Consider the following 21688-nt stretch of genomic DNA (forward strand, 5'->3'; position numbering starts at 1 on the left):
ACTGCATCCTTAATACAACATAATACAAAACTATATAGAATTAGTTTAATTTTAATATGTCTCTTCAATAAAGTGGTGAACTAGAGGTGATCTACCCAGAGCTGGACATTTATGAATGCCTCATAATCCCAAAGAGCCTCAGAGAGCAAGTCAGCCAAGTTTGGAAAGCCCCACAGGTGTACTTCTCTACTGCGCAGAAGGTAAGACCTCATTTAAGGAATGTCAGAGCAATGAAATACCCCCTTCTAATCCTGTATTTGTGTCCACAGAATAATTATTCCACTGCTCAGGGTTGTTAAATATGAGCATTTTGTCTTATTAGTTAAAGTATTCTGCAGGGAAAATGGTCAGAATTATTCTAGCAGTTATAGTTTGGGGGCAAAGTTAAACATTATATTTTGTCTCTGTGAAGACAGCGTTAAGTGGGAAATATGCACATGCTTGTTTCCAACACTAGGGGGCAGGAATGAATAAAAAAAGGTTTCATGTGTACCTAAGTGGGACAGCTCTAGCGTTACATTTCTGAGAGGCATAATTTAAATAACAGCTTTCTAAATCATAAGTTAAAATAAAGTGTTTTTTATATATGTATCACAGAACACTTTAACTTTTGAGTATCCCTGTCCTCTTCTGTTACCACAGCTGCACTCGTCATTGTTTCATTGCAGCAGCCTCTGTCACCAGAGGGGGGTGCAATTACCCCACACTTGTAAGTCTCTCAAGGAACAATTGTCTCAAACAAAGGTTATGTTGTATCTGCACTTATAGTTTGTACTATCAAATTGTAAAGTTGGTAATATTGCTTGGTGTCCTCATTTCTGGTCTTTGAATGACTAAATGTAAAAAAGAAAAAAAATACATAACTCATAAGCAACACACAATAAATCACCACCCTCAGTTAGGTGTTAGTGGCAGTTATTAAAATGAGCTGATACAGACAGCAAACAAAGATGTGAATGCTTCTCAGTAATGAATCTCTGGCATGATATCTTTCACGAGTTAATAAAGTTTAAGATGAAAACAGTTTTAACTCAAGTTTAAAACACACTAAACACAAGATGAGAAAGATTTTTATCAGTACAGCTGAGAAGGATCCAGCCTAAATCACAAGTATTTAATTGAAGCTACAGCTTTAAATTTCTTGTTAGCCTTAATATGTTGGATAAGTTTAATTTGAATATGAATCAGATGATGTTTACTGCTTGTAAGAAGAAAATGACATTAACAATCCATGCCTAAATACAATTTATATATAATAGACTGAAGCAAGAATGGAAAATGAGGTGACAGTGCACCTAGCTGAGGATGCTTTATTGTTCTCTCCAAATCCTTACATTCAGATGATCTGTGTAGTGAAATTCTCTATGCGATTACTTATCAGTGGATCATTTTCTGTGTAGTTGTGAGCAGCAGATTGAAAGAGACATGCGACCCATTCCACAGAAAGAGCGCTAAAAAATCCTACATCTGTAAATTGAAAACTTAAATTGAAAGCCACCTCGATTTAGGAGCTAGTTTATGAATTTCAGAGCTAAGCAGTCTAGCTTGAACATGATCTATTGCCCTTCTCTTGCCCAAACTCCATTTGATCTATGGTCGTATTATCTGTAATGCTGTCTTACATGATTCTCTTTTATTGCTTGAATCAGTGTCAGACAGCAAAACAGATTACATGTTAGATTAAATCAATACAAACTTTATTTGCTCGGCTTTGAAATTCTCAATTCTCCATTTCTCCTGACACTTATGTAAACACACGCTATTGAAGGCTGAGATTGTCGCCCGTGGTTCTGCGGTTGGTCTGCTGGTCCACCACGCTTTCTGTCACCGTGCCATGCTGCCAGCGCTGCTGCTATTCTCTGCCACACAGCCCTTGTACCCGGTAGCAAGAATACAGAATAGTGGCCGCTGAAATCCACCCACTGTAACACCCACTTCATTACTGGGACGGGATGCATGCCTGCTGAGTAATTGTAATAGAACACAATGGGCAGTAGTCCCATAAACCTCAATCTAAATATGCGCTCATGACCAAAAACAAAAGCAAAGGATCACAAAAACTGCAGATTTCTGTGTCCAAACTTCAGCGCTACTGTTCGCCACTTTGAACTTATGTGTTATGAAAACCTGGCGTGTGTGCTAATGGAGTGTTTTTAGAAATCCTGCTTACTCTCTGCATCTTCAGAAGCATCTACCGTGTGAAGTGAGTGGGATACGCATTGGTTCATGTGACTGAACTGAAAACACGGCTGAATTACGCACAGTCTCTTGAGTAAAGGTAAAATGCTAATCGGTGTAGGACAAATGGAGACATTTTAGAAAGAGCTCGGAGTACAGATTGCTGAAGGCCCCATGTTTGACATGAACGTAGTTTCATAAATATTTTAACCTCTGAACCTGTTGGTGGTCTAAAACACTCCTCTGTGACTGTAAATTCTTTGGAACACATATTTAGATTGCTTATTGCTACAATGAGTAGTAATAAGCAATTGGTCATTATAGTTTGGCTTTTCTCGACTGTACTCCAGTTGTAATATACAAAATACACAGTGCAGTCACCTTATGATTGGGATCAATTAGGAAAGAAGGTCATTACTTTACACTTATAACCTAATTCATTCCTCAAATTTAGCACATATTCCACATACGTGATTATATTGATATCTTTATTATCTTCACCCTTGAAAGTTGCCTGTATAAAGAGCATTTGAAGAAATAATTGGAACCTGTTACTTTTAGTATCAAGATAAACATGATGAGTTGGAATCAGTCAATTATATTTATGTACTGTGGGTCATGCATCAGAGGTCTGCGAGTCAGCTCTCTGTATGCACTGTATAACACGTTTTAAAGTAACATTTTGCTACCGTTGCTAAATATCAATGTGTATGCACTTTACCAGGTGGTCATTATGAAGAATTCAAGTTTATGCTTTAAAAAGTTTCCTAACCAAATTTCAGAAAAAGAAAATTCAAGTCGTCCTATTTCAAATCTAAACTGTTGTTGTTTCAGTCGATATTAATATCTGCTGCAAATGCCAAAATGCTTTTAGGAAGTTTTGATTCGCAGAAAGCAATAGTGAGTTCATCATGTAGATAAATGCTCTTTGGAGAACCAGCAAACTTGCCTGAGGACAGAAAACCTTTGAAATAGAGCTGTGCTTACAGGAAAGAGTAAAGCAAGAGTGAAAATGAAAGCATTTATTATATGAAAAGGATTTAAAACTGTGCATATTTTGCTGTGTTGCAGGTCACCCAGGCGTGCATTTTGGCACAACAAGAGAGCCTTTAAGTGAATTCTGTCCTGGTTTATTTCAGGCTTTATTGACCATTTGTAACAAGGCAGATTGGATTTATTGTAGTCGTTTTGTTTTTAATTATGGAAAGTTTAAAAAAAATGTTTTTACATTTATACATGTCCTTACACATGTTTTTAAAAAGCAGGTAAGAAGCCTTTCCCATGGGTCTTAATTCAGCCCTCGGATAAACTTCTGGTCTTCTGTTTTTACTTCCAGTGAAGTACCAAAGATTTATACGTGCACATGTCTACACCTATATCACTGGCTGCTATTAATTCAACTAACTAATGTAAGATCTAAAGGCACTAAGGAATAAGTGACATACAAAGCCTGCTCGCACTAATGTTACACAGTTTGACTATTTTGTTTTAATCTGAAGGACATGTTTGTCTTGTGTTTTTTTTTTTAATGAACCAATTAATTCAATTATTTATTTTAGATGTTCTTTTGTGCATCCGTAAGCCTTGTCATGCTTGTTATTACTGACGCTAATGTGTGGTACGTTTTATTTAAACGATTTTTTTTTTTTTACTCTTATTTCGATGGTCATCTTTCATTGATGTAGTTTGTGTAAACAACACAGGCCACAGGACTGCTATCTTTACCACATAGTTACTCCAAAATTGGAGACAGTTTTAGAGTTGTTTTTCTTTTCTTTTTTTTTTTTAGTAAGGACCATAGCCACAGGGCACATTCTTAGACATGGGGGATTTCAAAGCCTTGTTTTTGGGTAGACATTTCTTGCATCTGGTGGATGGAATGAGGGTTTAAACCATTACTGCGATTAGAGCTGCCTCACTATGATCTCTTGAGCTTGCTTACTGCTGCTAATAGCTGTTTCCTCTCTATTTCCCTCTATCTTTTTTCTTTTTCGCTTTCTCTCTTTCCGTGAATGATTTTTATGCTTTGCTAAAACATGTGGGGGCGTTGAGAGAGGATTTAAATGCAACGATCCCCCTCCTCTTTTTTTGGTGAATCTCAGTGTTCTTTTCTGCAAGCCTCTGATGACGACAGGGCAGCTTTAAGCCTGGCAGTGCCCACGGCAGGCTGCCGTCTCAGCGCTGCCCACTCTCCTCTGTGTTGGCATGCTGGAGAAAGCGAGGGTGGGGTTCCTCTCTAACAGACCCTGTCATTCCTAGGAAAGCCTACATGTCCACCCATGCAGGATTCCTGATAGGTCTTCATGTTGGGGATGTGATAGCGGCGAGATAAGGGTTTTTATTTTCCGTAGGTGATGGCCTTGATTCAGTAGAGAATCTACAAGATGCACATCTAGCTGAACCAACATGGCACTTCCTGCACTTTTTATATGAAGTTGAGGGTCAGTTAGTGAAACATGTACCATCTAATTGCATATTCATTGTCATCGGGTGGGTGTTTTTGGCTCTGCTGGATTAAAATCAGCCTGTTTGGCTGGGATTCAGGGAGTTTATTTCCTTAACTAATGTTCCCCTTTGTCATCATAACACCCCGTTAAGCTGACCCGTATCCCGCTCCATTCAGACACAGCCCATTACTACACAACATGTATGATTCACACAAGCTTCTAAAGAGGGGAAGAATTCCAACCTTGTGCTACTAGGAGTACTGGATTGATGATGCATATTTATTGCGATGAAGTGAGGCAATAAACCTCCTCGCACAGAAGAAAAATAATTTGCACCTCACGGAGCATGTGTGTGGCATGTGGACCGCTACAGGTGAAAACAGAGGTAGTTATACAGGAAGCCGCGAGGTTTAAGGTTTGCCCTCATTTGGCAAGTCTGAAGAACAAAGAACAGTTTATTTGAAATTATATGTAGACTGTACCTGACACCTGTATATCTCATTTTTACTTATTTTTATTTTTCATTTCTACCACCTTTTCCTTTGTTTTTCCATCCACTGTAATGATAGTATATTCGTTTTTTTTTAACTACTCTTTGTACCCTGTTGTTGCAGTAGCGTGGCATTCCTTCACCTTACGTTTGCTCTAAGAGCGTAGGCAGCAGTACTTGTATATAGTGGCTGTGAGTAAAATATGATTTCAATTACCATGAAAATGTATTGTGTTATCAATGGGAGGATAAGAACAGATTAAAGAAGCTCTGGTATGCTCTTACCACTGACAATGGTCAGGCTTATAAGCAGGCAAGCTGAATTTGAGAAAATGATTCACGGTTTGACCAAAGCCCTAAAATCTAAAGCCAGCTCAACCTACCAACATACATTTAAGAGGAACTTTTCTTTTATATTGATTGGACTTTTTTTTATTTGTTTGTTTTTAAAGGTCAAATTTTTTCTTGGCAGGAGAAATAAAGGCTGTCGTTCATTTTTAAAAACGTAACAACTGAAGACAATGGGCGACAGTTGTGAAATTCGTTAATTAGATTCAAACTTGCCTCAGCGCAAAGGTAATAGCGACGACTTAGCGAAGCAGCAGGTCTTTAATAAAAATACCACCTGAACCTGTGCTGCCTCATTATTATTCAATATTCACACAGAAACTCTCTCTCTCGCTCTCTTGTCGGTTCATATACATTGACTGCAAGATCTGTTCAGAGATTCATAATCCGCATGGGAAGTGTGTCTGCTGTGGATACTTAGACAAACATACAAGATTAAATTTCTATTTATATGAGCCACAGAAACCTAACATTTGCCAGAGAATCACTGTAAGATCTGCAGACGACTCGGTTGTGCTTTGACACAGTGAGAAACTTGCACATTTTCCTTAATGTGTTCTGTCCAGCGGGGGGGGGGGGGGGGCGGAGGTAGAATAAACTAGAAACTTTCCTTTGGATACTTAGTCGTAGAATATTGCGTCTTAAATATAAAAAGGGTGACTAGAGACTTGAAACTTTCCAGACAGATTTACTGAGGTGCCTATGTGTGAAACTGAGGTAATTGACTCCCCCCCCCTTTTCTTGGACAGCTTCTTTTGTTTTACGACTAAGTAATCGCAAAGTTATAAGTGATCAAGCGAAGTTTACTTAAGACCCAGAAGCTTGGCTTAGTGGCATTTTCCCCAAAATGTTTTGTGCTTCTCATTTGTGGTCCGGCACAGGGGTTTAGTTACAGTTGTGTCCCAATCCTCTGATTCACCTTCTTTAAGAACAGCTTCGGGGCTGCTCATAATGCTTAACTCTCCATAATGCCATCCCCTTCATCTCCCCAGTGGTCTTATTGTCTTAAACTCGAGATGGGGAGAAAGAGTGTAAGAAGAAAAAAAAACAGGTTAATACATGTTTGGCTCAGGCAAAGTATCTTTTCAAAGACAGACTCTATTTAAGTTTTTTGGAGAATGTTCTTCTAGTGTTTCTCGTTTCTCCCAACTTGTTTAGTTACACTTTCCTTTTTTTTCACTGCTTTTTGAGGTAAGTTAGGTTGCATTTGACATTAGAAGGCTGCTCGCTGTCGTTGCAGTCAGGTCCATTGGCGCGTCGATTGATCTGAGGGAATGATTAAACTGTCTTCCATGTCAATTTCCTTACCCTGTAGTTTGGAAGCAGAGAAAATGTTATGCAAATGATTTGTTAATCCCTTTACATTATTTGTTCCATTTCTCCCTTTCATTTTCACACTCAGTGTTTCTAACACAGCGAGCTGACAGGCGGACACCCTCAGACTGCTAATTCTTAAGATAGCAAAGAAAGTCAGTCATCCGTCCCACATTTAGTATGCACTCGCTTCAATTAATCAATGTGACTTTAATGATTTACCTGAAAACCGATCCTGAAAAGGCCTTCAGCTGCCTACATTTTAAAGAACTTGAACTTTAACCTTTGTTTTTTCGGTTTTGTTGTGCATTTCTTTTTTTTACATGCTATCAGCAGATTAACAGTCTCAAGGAAAACATTGACCTGCGCAATTAAAGCTATAAAATCAGCATAAGCAAGATAAGACGGCTGAGCCTAAGCCGAGAGAGCACATGAAACTGTGACCAGTGTTTTTTTTGTTTTTTTCTCCTCTCCCCCCTTTCCTAGTTTTGTTGTCCCAAAGGTTGGTGTTAAAAATAATAAGAAAGAGGTGGGATGGTCTTAGATTCAAGAAGCTTAAAATGCAAAATCTCAAATAAGCCCAATTTTTCCACCCAATGGCGTTGCGTTTTGGTGGGTTTGTGTTGATCGTCTCAACTGACTCACATGCCGCCCCTCCCCAAATAAAAACACTAGAGATTTACGTGGCTTTTCAAAAAATGTATCTAGACATTTATCCAGCTTAATCTTCTTAACATATTAAAGTGATTTGCTTTACCCTGAAGTGGCTGAAGCTGCAAGCTCACCGCCCCTCATGGCACTAAGACCTCAGAAGCATTGTGGACACCTTCCGCTCCTCATAAAGAGGGAGGTGGGCAGAAGTCGACCTGCTTCTCATCTGTGGAGCTGTGGCTGTCCCCGCTGTGCGTCCATTTTACTTTTATTTTTTTGTTCTGTTATTAGTCCAACTGTTGCACTCAGTCAGTGTTCTTAGGCACATGGCTCTGCCAGCACTGCCCACACTGTGGTGTGGAGGTTTGGAGCTCTCAGCTTTTGAGCTGAACTGAAAGAGCTCTCTCACAGAGTAGGTGTTGGCAGGATGCTTTGTTTCTTTCTGTGAATGTCATAAGAGGTATGGATAATGAGAAAACCGAAGCGTAGTGATGGCATGATATATCTGGGTGCCAAGTTTATGCCTGACTGCAGATTTGGGCATTTTCAGATAGATGATGTGCTTAACCTTTTCTTCAGACGCGACACAAATCTGAGAATCAGTTGTGACAGTTAAAATGTGTTTTTTCCTTAAAACACCACTTAACAAGCCGGCCAACTAAAAGGTCCTGGTCAAACTTGAGTATTGCTAATGTCCTTACTTGGCATAATGCTCTATGGATGTGCCTGAGGGCATTAGTGTTGCCAGATCTCATCAGGAGAGCTAAGAGTTTACACTTGGAGATATTCATTGTAACTGAAGTCTTTGACCATCTATTGTCATCGTGGTATTTAGCTTAATGTGTGTCAAAGTTAAATGTGACATTGTGGTCAACATTTTTTTTAAAGATGTGGTTAAATTCAGACAGGACCGGATGGGTTTGAATAGGTTTTTTCCTTTAATGAATGAAATCATCATTTAAAAATGGCATTTTGTATTCACACGGGTTATCTTTGACCAATATTAAAATTTGTTTGATGATCTGAAACATTAAGTATGACTAATATGCAAAAACCAAGAAATCAGGAAGGGGCTTATACTTTCTCACGGTACTTGTACTATTTTTGAAGTGGGGCATTAGGAATGCAATTCAGTTGAATTTTATTTATATAGCACCAAATCACAACAACAGTCACCTCAAGGTGCTTTATATATAAGGCAAAAACCATACAATAATACAGAAAGAAAACCCCAATAATAGGATGAGCCCTTATGAGCAAGCACTTGGTGACAGTGGGAAGGAAAAACTCCCTTTTAACGGGAAGAAACCTCCAGCAGAGGGAGAGCCCTCTGCCGCAACTGGGTGAGAGGAAGGGGAAAAAATGAACGAATAAATGCGAAGCTTTGACCACAAAACCTTTAAGTGTTACTGCTGAGGGAATATTAAAGTTCTCCTTTATGGTGCAGTGTAGCTGACCTGATACCACATATCTGCATACGGGGTAAAAAAACAGGTTACTCATGGCCTGTGTGTGTGTGTGTGTGTGTGTGTGTGTGTGTGTGTGTGTGTGTGTGTGTGTGTGTGTGTGTGTGTGTGTGTGTCGTTTTAGAGTGATGACACATAAAAAAAAAAAAGGTGTTGTTTGTCACACATACACGGCACGAAATATTTTGTAACAAGAGCACTCAGAGAGCACAACTCCCTCCAAAGGGCGTGACCTTAACCATGACCCGATTGTCACCTAAATTAAATCAGCTCAAGCTGTTATTGGTGTCTACCATCTCACAAAATGTAAACATGGTGACAAACAGGCAGACAAACTGTGTTATTTGGGTTATTTGGACATCACATAAATCAATGCGGCAAATACTTTCTCCTGAGAAACAGAATCTTGACTAGTTTGGGTAGATTAGCTTGAAAAATGACTCAAAGAACTAGGGCTGTGCGATATGACCAAAATTTCATATCCTGATATAAGAATTCTATCGTCTGATAACGATATAAATCACAAAAATGTAACATTTTTGTAAATTCTGTGACTCTCGGGCAGCTTGACTTGCGGGAAGCGTTTCCAGCTGCGCGTCATGTAGCTGGAGTCGAGTGTTTTAACCGATGTATGAAACTATACATTTTTAGACATAAGTTGTAACAGCCGCCGTTTTCTTTGTGAGTATTTATTACACGGCGTGCTGCGGGGAAAAGCCTGTTCTAACGTTTGAGTCTAAGGTTTATTTTTTAGCACCTGGCGGCTCTCTTTTACTTCTCATCCGTAAATAATCTGGTCTTTCACGTGATTCAGTTTATTTTGAAAAGTCTCAACAGGATCTTGAGCTTTATTGTGAAAGGTTTATGTGGAACATAAACAAGCGGACATGCGATGGTTTTACCGTCGTTGTTGCTAACCACAACGCATAAAAACAGGCGCTTGTCCGTCCTAAGAGAAAGAGAGAACTTTAAGAAATTAATATAGCCACTACAGTGACCATCAAAACAATGAAAAAATATTGCTGTAAAGAGTTTTTCCAACACCACGAAACAAACGATAGCGTAAAATGAAACGATAGACGTTTTTATATCGTCATCCGATATATATCGTTATATCAAACAGCCCTACAAATAACTTATTTATGAGACCAGTTGCCGACTTATTTGTGATAATGGCACATCAGTTATGAGTATAGTAACTGTTATAACTCTAATCTCTTAAATTGTATGCATTTATGTAGAGATTTGATTGCAGAGCACAATTCCAGATCATATACAACACGGCATGAAAAGAGCGTAATAGTGTTGTTATGTCGCTGAATAATGGATCATTTACAATGAAACTAATGATCTAGATCAGCAGTCTCCAACCTGTCTGTGCCACGGACCGGCCTTTGTGTCGCGGATAAATACAACAAAATAAAACTAGTACCGGTACCGAAAAAAAGAAGATTTATTCATAACACACGTGAAAAGACCCAGGAAAACAGAGTTAACGATCAAAACGATAACAAAATAACGCTGAAAACCGATAAAAACCCTGAAAACCGTACATTTCACACCTGAGCCTCAACTCTCGCGGCCCGGTACCAAACGACACATGGACCGGTACCGGTCCGAGGCCCGGGGGTTGGGGACCGCTGATCTAGATTGTAATAAAACACTGATGACTCATTATAAATGTTTTCTTTTCCCAAAAGAAGAAGAACTCTGAACTGTGTTGTTACATTTAACATGCAGATATAGGTTTCAGGAAATGCATTTGCTGCTTACGAAACAATATAACAGATATTACTGGACAGGAAAGACACAACAGACAGTGATCATTGAGACTCTCACAGAGAACATGCTGTATGTTCCTGTCCTAATGACTTGACTGTGTTCCCGTGAATCTGTGCACTTATTAGGATTGTGGCTCGTGGAATGGAATGTATTGTTTTGGTTTATCTCTTTTCATATTCAAACAGCTACTTGACCTCTTGTACTTGGACTAAATGTCTGACAGGTGTTAAAATCATGCGCTGAGGGTATCCAGATAAATGTTGTTGAACGTAGCAAAGCTCCACTTCAAACAAACTATGAGTGGTAGCTTCTTTTCATAGCAAGCAGAATAGAAGAAATTGATTGGAACTGGGAGGCTTAGGACTGGATTTTCCGCAACCATAATATTTTTTTTTAACAACTGCAGCTTAAATTTAGATATTTTTTTTTCCTGGCTTTGTTTTTTTTTATATTTCTTTGTCCAAATCCTATCGAGTGGTGCTTCAGGTTTTTCCTTGAGTAAAAAGTTGATATTGTTGTGAGGAGGGAGAAAGGACTTTTTTCATGTGTGCAGGAATGTAGATTTCTTCCCCCCGTGAAATCCTAATTGTGCCTTGGAGGGCTGGTAGGGTATCTCTGCTCAGCTCAGCTCAACAGGATTTGTGTCTGTGTATGTTAGAGTATGTCTCTTAGCTTGAATACGGATATAACCCTTTCATTGCACAAGCTGCTGATTTTTCATATTTGCCGATAGGCTGATCCTGTGTATCCATAGCTTTTTTTGTGGAAGACATTGAAAGTTTTTGTTTGGGAAGCTTCCATATTTAATTTCTTTCCACTTTAAATATTTGATATTTGTTAAGAATTAATGCAGATAACGTGCGGACCTCTTTTTCTGGCCCAGCGGTTTCTTTCGAAACTCCCGAGAGCAGGTTCGGTCAATAGTGCATGGTCAGATGGATGACACATCGCAGGTCAAAACCATATCTGTCCCTGCACGAGTTATTGCTGTGCATTTATCTATGCAAATCCAGGATAAGATCCTATCTGCCTGCAGCGACATATCCCCCTGGATTTCGTCTATGTGAGCTAGGCAGGTTATGGTTGACAGTTAAAAAGGAATTGCAGGAACATATATGCGGAGATTATTGCTGCAGTCATTAATTGTTGCTTGAAAGGGGATTAGGATTACCAGTCCTATAGAACACTCTAACACCTGTCCTTCCTCACATCTAACAATGTTACTTCAGTTTTCCTTATTTCACTATCAGTTCAAGTTGGCAAAATAAAAAAGGCTGATTTATTCAAATGAATCATCAACGCTGGAAATGATTCAATATGTGCCACATTCAGATGGGTGATATATTATTCCCTTGGGGAGAGGCAAAGATGGAGCTGTGGAGCTGTTTTATTTGTGCTGTCTTTATCAGTGTGTCAGGCAGAGAGGCTGAGCTTGTTCTCTATGAATGGACGAGCCCTTGAACCATAAACCTGTACCTCCTCTGATAACAGTTTTTGCATTGTGATGTAAGTGCCATTCTCTGTGATGTCCTCTCTGACAGCACTAAATATATCAGCACGCACAAAATGATCTGTCAGACGAATTATTTTATTTCAACCAGTTCTCCAAAACTAAGGATTTTCTGTGGGTACGTAGGATATGTGTGTGTGTGTGTGTGTGTGTGTGTGTTTTTGAAGACTACATTGTGCATTTTCTTAAGGATTCAAAGCAAAGCACAGCATTGTGGTTGCATTTCACCAAGCTTTTGCTGTTCTGTGGTTTTAACGCTTTTGCCTGTAGGTGAACATTTTTACTGTACTTTACTGTCTTCCATACTTCGTGCTGAATATCATTCGGTGCTATTTCTGCCGCTGACTGCTCTGACGTCTGAAATCACCATATCTTCTAAGGTGATATGAGTGCTCCCTGAATTACTCAGAGCCCATGATGACATGGACCTGATTGTCAGACGGGTGGGCTGGTGACACTGGAACACAGACGGTGCTTGTCTGTTTGAAATATTCAGTTTCAAGCTTCCAAGCCCTGGGCAGTCCTCTCTCCCAGTCTCCCAACACCCAGCTTCGCCCACTGAAACAAGACTCTTCCATACTGGAAAATCCGGCCCTGTCAACTGGCAGTCTGGACTAAGTTCAGCCCACACGCCAAGCACCCCACCACCACCACTTCCACCCCTTAATAGGCACAAGAGTTTGCCACCCCATGTAGATGCCTTTTGGTCGCCATCCATGAATGGCGTCAATAGCATCTTCCTACACAACAGTGACTGAACGGAGGGCACAAGAAAATGTGGGAATAATTTACACTTTCTCACTGTACTACCATCAGAAACCATAATTAATCATGATAGAAAAAATGTGGAAGCCATCTTGGCTGGTGAAACATGCAGTGCCTGTGAACAGCCCTGACACCTTTAACAGCTCCGATGGCCAAATAGGAATGGGGTGTCAGAGTGCTTACAACTAGTCTCCCTTCAAGGCAGCATGTTTCCCAACATCTTCAGACTCTTGTCTGCTGCATGATGGTTCATCATGAAGTGTAACCGTTGTAACCTTACAATTTATTTTACCACCACGATGCGCAATTAATCGCCTGTCTTGAGAACTTGAACATGTGGCGTTAGATGACAGGAGACCAAAACAATTGTTCTGTTAAAACAAAAACAGTAATGTTAATTTTTTTTCCCCTCATCTCCTCCCAAACATTAAAATAAATAAAATGTGCCTACCAGGATAAACTTGATTGTTAAAATAAAGATTAAATAAGAGCTTTAATTGTTTATAGAATTGAAATCTCACATCATGTGTGCAAACCTGCTGTTTTTGGGTTGCGTTTACATTATTAGCAAATCCAAAATAGATCTGCATTGTTTTACTTTTCATCCACCAATTACCTTAAAGTGCTTGATTTAGATTTCCAAATCCAGGAGAAATAATTACAGTGATCTCACCTTTAACTTTCTCAGGCAGCACTTGCTGGTAAAATAGATCTGACTCTCAGCGTGCGACATGCTTGACAGATTAATTACGGATATGAGTCCAGTGAGGTAATTTGCCCCGTTTGACTGCGTGTTCTTGGCAGCCAAACTACATGACAGAAATATTTCCCTCTTGCCTCATTTAGCACTAGTTGGATCTCATGCTCGCATCCAAGCACCTGGCCCCATGTTTCTTCAGAATACCTGTTAGTGGTTGTTGCTGTGTCTGAGCATGTGCATTTGCAGAAATGCTTTCATGACAGTGAGTAGGTGTATGTGTGTAAAACCACCAGTAGAAAGTGTTGAAAGCCTCAGCTAGCAAGATCGCATCCAGGGTGACTAATAAGCTTAACATGAGCACGGCTGTGTTCGCAAGCATGGTGCGGTGAAAGAAGTCTTCAGTGTTGAGAGAAATGCAGAAATGGTTCCCTAGGCTGCTACTAATTCCTTCACCCCCTCAAGCTTCAATCAGACTGTGAACTATCTTACTGTTAGCTATGGCTTCATAGTAGTTACAAAGTTCACACCAGAAGTGCAAGGCTTTATAAACAAAGTTCAGGCTAGGCTGAATTTAAAAATTTCCAGAGTTTATCCAAGAGCTGCTCATTTGTGGTTTTGGAGGCTGAAATAATGCACATTGTTCAGGACTCTTGAATAACACACACTGTAGTAACATTTATTAGCTGGACTATAGGCTATGAATGTAATTGCATTGTCTCGTATTGCCTTGCGCCATGTGCTAATTAGATTCAAATATACCATATTAGCATATTTTTATGCTCAAACAGAAAACGTGATTATGCAATTATGTAAACTTGTGTTTCATATTCCACTCAGTCCCCTTGAACTGCAACCTCCTCATAGCTCGCTCACTCATCTGTTTAGCTACTTAGCGGGCATCTAGTAGCTATGTTGTCTTTAGGCCTAGAATCTGCGTTTGTAGCCACATGTGACTTTGCTTTGACCATGTGGCTCCTCGAAGTGTGGATTTATAAGCCACTTCACACTCCATTCCTGTGTGGGAGGAGGCTGAGTTAAAAATAGGAAGGTTTGGAGGTAGTGAGCAGCCCGCACTGTGTGAGGCGTTTAAGAACACACAGAGAACTATTGGTGTTCTCTTTGCATTCTTTATTTGTGCCAATAAACCATGTGAGTGGTAAACTATTACCAGTATCAGAGTTTATAATAGTGTCAGGACTCAGGTTACTTCTGGTAAAGCATTGACTTTATGTGTTGCTGACTTTGTCTACCTAAGATATCTGGTAGTTAAAGTTATTTAAACCCCACGTTCATGTGTGGGTTCATAATGTGAGCATTTACAGTGAGGCAAAAAAGAAACATTAAATTAAAGTGCAGCATGCTGAGACAATATTTTAGTTCTGTTCATACCCCTGTAAGGTATTTAGTCACAACCTTAAAATTTGCCTAACCTTAAACCAAGAACTTTCTGTGTCTAAACATGCAAAGGTCTTGTTTTTTTTAGGTTATGTTTAGATGTAATCTAAAAAGAACCTTGTGGGTTTTATGACCTCATGTAGAGATATAAAACTGTATTTTAGGAAGTGGTTTTCTGTCTGTCTAGTTTCATCATGCTCTGGATTCTACGATCGAGACATTAGTGGAGGAGCCAAGGATTTTTTTAAATATCTTAAAGTGTAAATAATATCTTATAGTGCAAATGTTTTATAAAAAAAAAACATGACCTGCGTCATGTTTCCATATAGTAAATATGTACTAAAGGTTATTAGAGCAAAATGACCAAATGTTTTTTAAATAGAAACTCTGACTTTAAAGGTCAGTTTCAAGTGTGAGTCAGAGAATTTATACTATTTATAACTGTTTGTAATAGTTTAAGGAGAAGATTCAAAGCACATGCAAAAAGCTAAGTGATGAACTTTGTTTGTGTTATAGTTATGTTTTTGTTTTTTTAACAACACTGTTTCTGTTATAATGTCACCACGTGTGATGTTGGTCACCTTAAAACCAGACCCAGTTCTGATTCTGAAAGTGGCATTTCACAACTTCTTCTCTGCTTTAATAAATCAGAAAAAGAGGTGAAGTGTTGATTTGACATGCTCATTATAGATAGGGCTGGATCAAGTGACCCTAAACCTTCCCTTAGTTACACTGCAGACTTGCAATAGGGCTGGTGCACTGAGTATTTCTTCTTCACTCACCGTGTGTTTACACAACAGTATGTATTTAATCAATAGTTCTTATTAAGCTCTGGCTCTCTTCTAAAGTGTGTCTTTTGTCCTGTCTTCCTCCCTCGGCCAACACCAGTCTGGGCAGATGGCTTCCCCTCATTGAGCCTATTTCTGGTGAAGGTTTCTTCCTGGTAAAAAGGAGTTTTTCTTTCCCGCTGTCGCCAAGTGCTTGCTCATAGGGGGTCATCTGATTATTGGGGTTTTTATTGGAGGTTTGTTCCTTTATAATATAAAGTACCTTAAGGGGACTGTTGTGATTTGGATTTAATTGGATGGATGAATGAAGAATCTTTTAAAGACTCAGACAGCTACAAACAGTTGCTGCAGTGGACACTTTTCATTTTTCTAACTTCGCTCCTCTCCGTGTCTGGCTGAAGTACCAAACCACGTATCACACACTTTGGACACTGCCTGGCAACAGGTACTCTTTGCAGGTAGACGGGCACATAGCTTCCTATGGTCTGGTACGGAGCTGCCATTGGAGAACCATGTTCAGTCCAGAGCTGGCAGACAGATATTTTAGGCCACATAAGGAAATATATTGTCTGTATTTTAAAAAACAAACAAAAAAACACCCATTGGGATACTACATTACCCATAATTCAGCTCAACAACCTCATTCCCTTAAGTGAACTGTAAAAGTGGTCCTAGAGTCTTTGTAGACATGACAAGACCGTTTAATCGCTGCAAAAAAAGATATCATTTGATGTTCTTTGTCTTTCACCCAATTCCTGTGGTGCAGATTACCAGCGTGCTCTCTATGGCTGACTATGAAGAGGGTTTTAAAACGCTGCTAGCAGTGAGGAAAATGAGGTTCCCAAGCTTCTGCCGATGAACATTGGGGGATGGGCTGCTATTAATGACGATGAGGGGCCTCTTTACCTGTAAGGTCAGCGACCTCTAGGTGAATGCTGCAGCGCTCCTTTTCCATCTAATCTTTGGCTGTATGTCCCACATATTTCTGGTAAGGATCCAATTACTTCTGCCTGGCTGACCTCTGACCTCTTCGTCACCAGTATGAACCTCATCTTCTGACCCCAACAGTCTTACCACTGTTAACCTTCCCCATCATTCACCCGTCTGTCCCTCTCGCTGCTATCATGATTCTATAAGGAGACCTTATCTCAGTGTCCCTAATGTAAAAGTCCACTCAACTTTTCTCTGTGACTTCACTTGATATGGTTTTATACACAGTAAGTAAAATGCCATTAATCTTGTTTGGTTGTACAAAGAACAGAACAGCTGATTAGGTGGAGACTCATTTTCTCTGCCCTCTGATAAATTTACTTCTGCAGTCGTGTTCTACAGTTCCTGTTTTTCTGTATTTACAGAATGATCTTTGAACCTCGTTATAAGCTGCAGTCGATGGTTGTTAAGCCATCGCCGTCTCTTAATCACAACACAGATACCTGTTAATTACCAAATGAGTTCAAGTGTTTTTGCTGCTTAAACAAGGATTTGGGATCGATGCATTGCTTTGCTCGGGGTCGAGCAGTGAGCACTGTTGACCATTTAATGAAACGTTACAGGTTCTGTGCGCAGAGGCTGAAGGAAATGAAGAGCTGGGAGGATAAAGCGAAGGATGTATTAATAGGCAGCTGCACGGACGACACAGTTTGGGATTGGGTCAGGGATAAAGCATGAACTTGTAAACTCACAGAGGGGCCTCTCCTTCCTCCCTCCCTCTCGCTAACTTACTCTCGCCCTCCGTGGTGTCATCAGTTAGCAGAAGTGGGCTCGATAGCCCAGGCAGGCTCTACGAGAGCAGCGATTACCCATCCTTTCTGATTCTCATCCCCAGCAGAGTTCACTCAAAGGTAATACAGTATGCATCCAGAGAGACACCAGATTTCCTCTGCCTTTGTTCTTTGACGTCTCCTGCTTTGCAAATACTATATCCATGCAATGCTATTGGCATGCATGTAATTTAACAAATATCACCTTTACACTCCTATTACATAAAATCACAAAGAGGTATAGAATTTGTATATTATTCAGCCCCCCCCCCCCTTTTCCTTTCTGCAACTGACCAGTAGCCATTAACGAGGTGCCCAGTTGACTTCAGGGTCCGTTGCACCCCCCTGGCATCCAAGGTGTGGTCTCAATGGGCCGTTTTGCTGTGATCACAGCAGGCAGTGGGAGGTTAATCCCAAGAGAATGCAAGCTCAATCTTTTCCCGCCTCCAGCTTGCACCCGGGGCCCTCACATCTCCACTTGTATAATGGCCTGACGGAGCTCTGTGGTCTGTGGCCAACACCTCTTCAGATTTCACTTCTGCTTTCTTTAGCTCTGAGAATATTGTGACATTTTTCAAGGCCTGCACCCATTACAAAGAATAACCGAGTGGGTTGCTGACCTCTCACCTTTGTGCAAAGTCTAATTATAAGTATAAGCTAAGTATATGGAAGAAACTGAATACTTAAACACTATGTAAATTTTTGTGTTGTCCAAAATATAGAAAATGAACCGTCACCAGTCATAGATATCATAAGCAGCAGAAGTGAATTTTAAATTATCAGCATGGCTCAGATATTACTAATAATTAATACTAATGAGAAACTCTAGCATGTTTTTAAAAATGTGTGCCTCCCAGTGTACAGCTATGACAATTAGCCCCCCGTTAAAACATGTTTTGATATACGTTTAGTTTGTTCGAGCACCGCTAAATAATTTCAGATGGCAGAATATGCATCTGTTTTTCCCCGGAGTCTTTTGCACATATCTGCGCGTAATTAATGTGGATTTTGACAGATGGAGAAAAAAAAATGTCCTCGTAATAGAGAAGGGTACATGCCACAATGTGTGAAGTGCAAGCATGGAGGGAGCTTCTTGTATTATTTGCTGCCCATGCCAGCTGGACCCGACAGATTCTTACAGGTAGAAATTCGAGCAAGAAATATATGCAGGAATCATTTAAATTCAGTGCCCACCATAAATAGGCGGTGTTTTTGTTGTTACGGTTGGAAATCAATGTGAAATGTTCTCAGTGTTGTTCTAAATTTGGCATTCAGAAGACTAAACCTGTCCCGTTCGGTGTCTTTCCATCCATGGTAACCTTCGTGAAATATCCAATGAAGTGCAATTTCTTTCAATGGTAATTGTGACTGGAGGTCATTTTTAATTTAAATGCTTAAAATTCCCCCCCTTTTAGTCATTGTGTGCACGCGTGTGTGTCTACGTGCACACGTGTGTGTGGTGTGTGCATCTGTTGTTAGAAACCATGTTATTTCTGAATGCATCAGGGTCTGACTTAAATATTAGTGTAACTACATTATCACAGTTTCTTTGCCTGGTAGCAAATATGTACAAATGAGGATTACAACTCTTGAGAAGGCAACAGGTCATGGTTGGTAAGCTGCCCGGGGGGGTCACTGATATAGAGTCACTTTTGACAGGCTGTGGAGGAGGCTCTATTGTTGCTGGTGTGTCTGGATGTTACCTGCAGGCACTATCACTGAGACTACAGTATTATCCTATTATTAGGCTTAGTTGTTTACGCTTATTACTGCTTGTCAGGTAGGCAGAGAATCCTTCTGAAAATGAGCATCTGCAGAAAAAATACACGACTACTTCTTTATCTCATTCAAGTACATCGGCTTAGGATAATTTTCACAGGCCTGCACGAATGTATTGATAGGACACAACAAACAGAAATGTAAGATTTATGTTTACATGGAAAATGTTTTCCTGCACCGACTTTCCCAACAGTGTTATTTGGCAGCCGACGTGAGAATGTAAGAAACGATGCATCTGTTCTCTGTGTATTAAAGCTGATAGCATTATGGTATTGCCTCTGTAGGAAGCACGATATACAGTAAGGGGGACAGCGAGGATTGAAACAGCCTTGATTAATGTCTCTGTTTGTAGAGGAAGTGAACAAAATAAAAAAAGCCCATCATATGGTCTGGCAGATTTTGGGCACTAGACCAGGGATGACAAATGTGCTCTCGCAATAATTCAATCTGCTCTCATAATTCTCTAACTTTTAGGGACAGACAGAATGAAGATTTTCCGGCAATTAAGCCGCCAAGTCAACGTCCAATAACTGTGATCAAGTGTTAGTTAAGATGCTTTTTCTCTCACTTTATCCATTGACAGATTGAGGGGTATAAAGATACTTGGTAAGTGGCAGAAAGTTACTGTGAATATGTTAACGAGAGGATTTGGTATCGGATCCAAAACGTTGTCATTTTGTTGATGTCACATTAATGATATGAAGTTTTAAGAATAACTGTGAAGGAACAGAGCTCACTTGTTGGAAGAATAAGTTTGTGATTAGCACAGCTACTGTATTCCAATGTGTATCATTGCCTTTTTAGGACAGCTTTCTTCATACTTTGAGCACTTTAACCTTGGCAGCTGAATTAAGACTGTTAACACAGAAGAAAACCCACCCTTCTGGCTTTGTTTGCTGTCTGCATACATTTTATAAATAGAATAAGAATTCACACAGCATTAAATAGGGTAACGTAAAGCTTAGAAAGTAAAGTGTGTGTTTTTGAGTATCTAAACCAACTCCAGTTGTCAAGCCTTGGGCGACGTAATGTGCAAACGGCACATGGCTGTTTAGAAAGCAGAAGGGATCAGGTACTGCTGTTGCTCAAAGTGCCTCTGGGCCAATCACAGTGTGCATGGCACTGCGGTAAACACTTTGTCTGTGTTAAATAAATCAATAACATATGAATCTCCTTCTGTTTGCAGAAAAAGACGTACGTCTTGGTGATGGTCGATCCTGATGCTCCAAACCGCAGCAAGCCAACATCTGCTTACTGGAGGCACTGGTTGGTCGTGGACATACAGGTACGCTAAGACTGAAAAACTGCGCCGCTTTAAGGAAAAACAAGACTTGTGTTTTGGTGATGGTGACACAGGCCGTGTTTGTTATTGGATTAGAAACTCATGGGGTACAAATTTATGATGTAGCGCGTGGCTGTTTAAAAAAAAATTTTCTTGAAAATTGTGCATTTTCATAATCTCGGGGTCTCACTTGGCATGTGTAGTGTTTACATCTGCACTGGGGCCGATCGTAAGGCTGAAAAATTATGAATGGTTTTTAAGCCTAACTTGGTTCAAAAAAAGGATGCCAAGTTTGAAAAATGTTAATTTTTCATATCATGTATCTTGTGCAATAAATGCCTGTGACAAAAGTGTGGGAGTAAGTCTTTCTAAATGGCTGTGAAAGTTTGCAAGGCCCTGTCAGCAGCAATTTCCCTCTGCTGCAGAGAGCCTGGGATGTGTCAATGCAGGCGTGTGAGACCGAGATTGAGGAGAGCAGCATGCGAGGCGCACACTCTTTTCTCCCATAGAGCTCCAGTCCCTCAGCTCCCCCTTCAGTGGAGAGATCTTGGCAGAATGTCCTCCCTTCATCTGTTCCCCCAGGCAGAGCAGCTCCCCCAATGATCCACACTTCTCCATATTTTACACCCCCGAAATGGGCACAGCTCCGATCCCCTTATTTCTCTTCATATTTCACTCCTTTTTATCCGTTCGTTTGTGTGTTTTCACATTCTTGCATTCTAACGCCAAATGCATGTTGAGTTGTTGATTGCCTCAAATATTTAGAGGTTTGCCGACATTTTATAATCCCCCGGTAACCGGGAGATCAACTCGGTAGATTAAGACTAGTGGTTTAAGAAACAAGCACACAAAGACGCTTCAGCGATGTATCACTGCTGCCATTTCGTTTTTATAAGGCGTGGTCATACACGAAGTAAACGGCACATTGATTTAAAGATCCAAATGTGATGTATTTGGGATGTATATTCTGGAAAACCTGCAGTAGACGTAGACTGTGCGTTCTGTGATTGAGCTCATTGGTGAGAGTTGGTTT

The 21688-nt window shown here is 40.1% G+C and overlaps 1 protein-coding gene across 2 annotated transcripts in view; it reads left to right on the top strand.

The window, feature by feature from the left end:
* pebp4 (phosphatidylethanolamine binding protein 4) overlaps positions 1-21688 on the top strand; it is a 52797-nt gene that overhangs the window by 2924 nt on the left and 28185 nt on the right. For both annotated transcript variants that reach the window (XM_005729386.1, XM_005729387.1), the window contains 2 exons: positions 74-200; positions 20560-20658. In XM_005729386.1, the coding sequence (XP_005729443.1) occupies positions 74-200; positions 20560-20658 (226 nt within the window). The remainder of the gene's footprint in view (positions 1-73; positions 201-20559; positions 20659-21688) is intronic.

Source organism: Pundamilia nyererei, unplaced genomic scaffold (assembly GCF_000239375.1).
Source record: "Pundamilia nyererei isolate P.nyererei 1_Seehausen unplaced genomic scaffold, PunNye1.0 scaffold00033, whole genome shotgun sequence".
Classification (NCBI taxonomy): Eukaryota; Metazoa; Chordata; class Actinopteri; order Cichliformes; family Cichlidae; genus Pundamilia; species Pundamilia nyererei.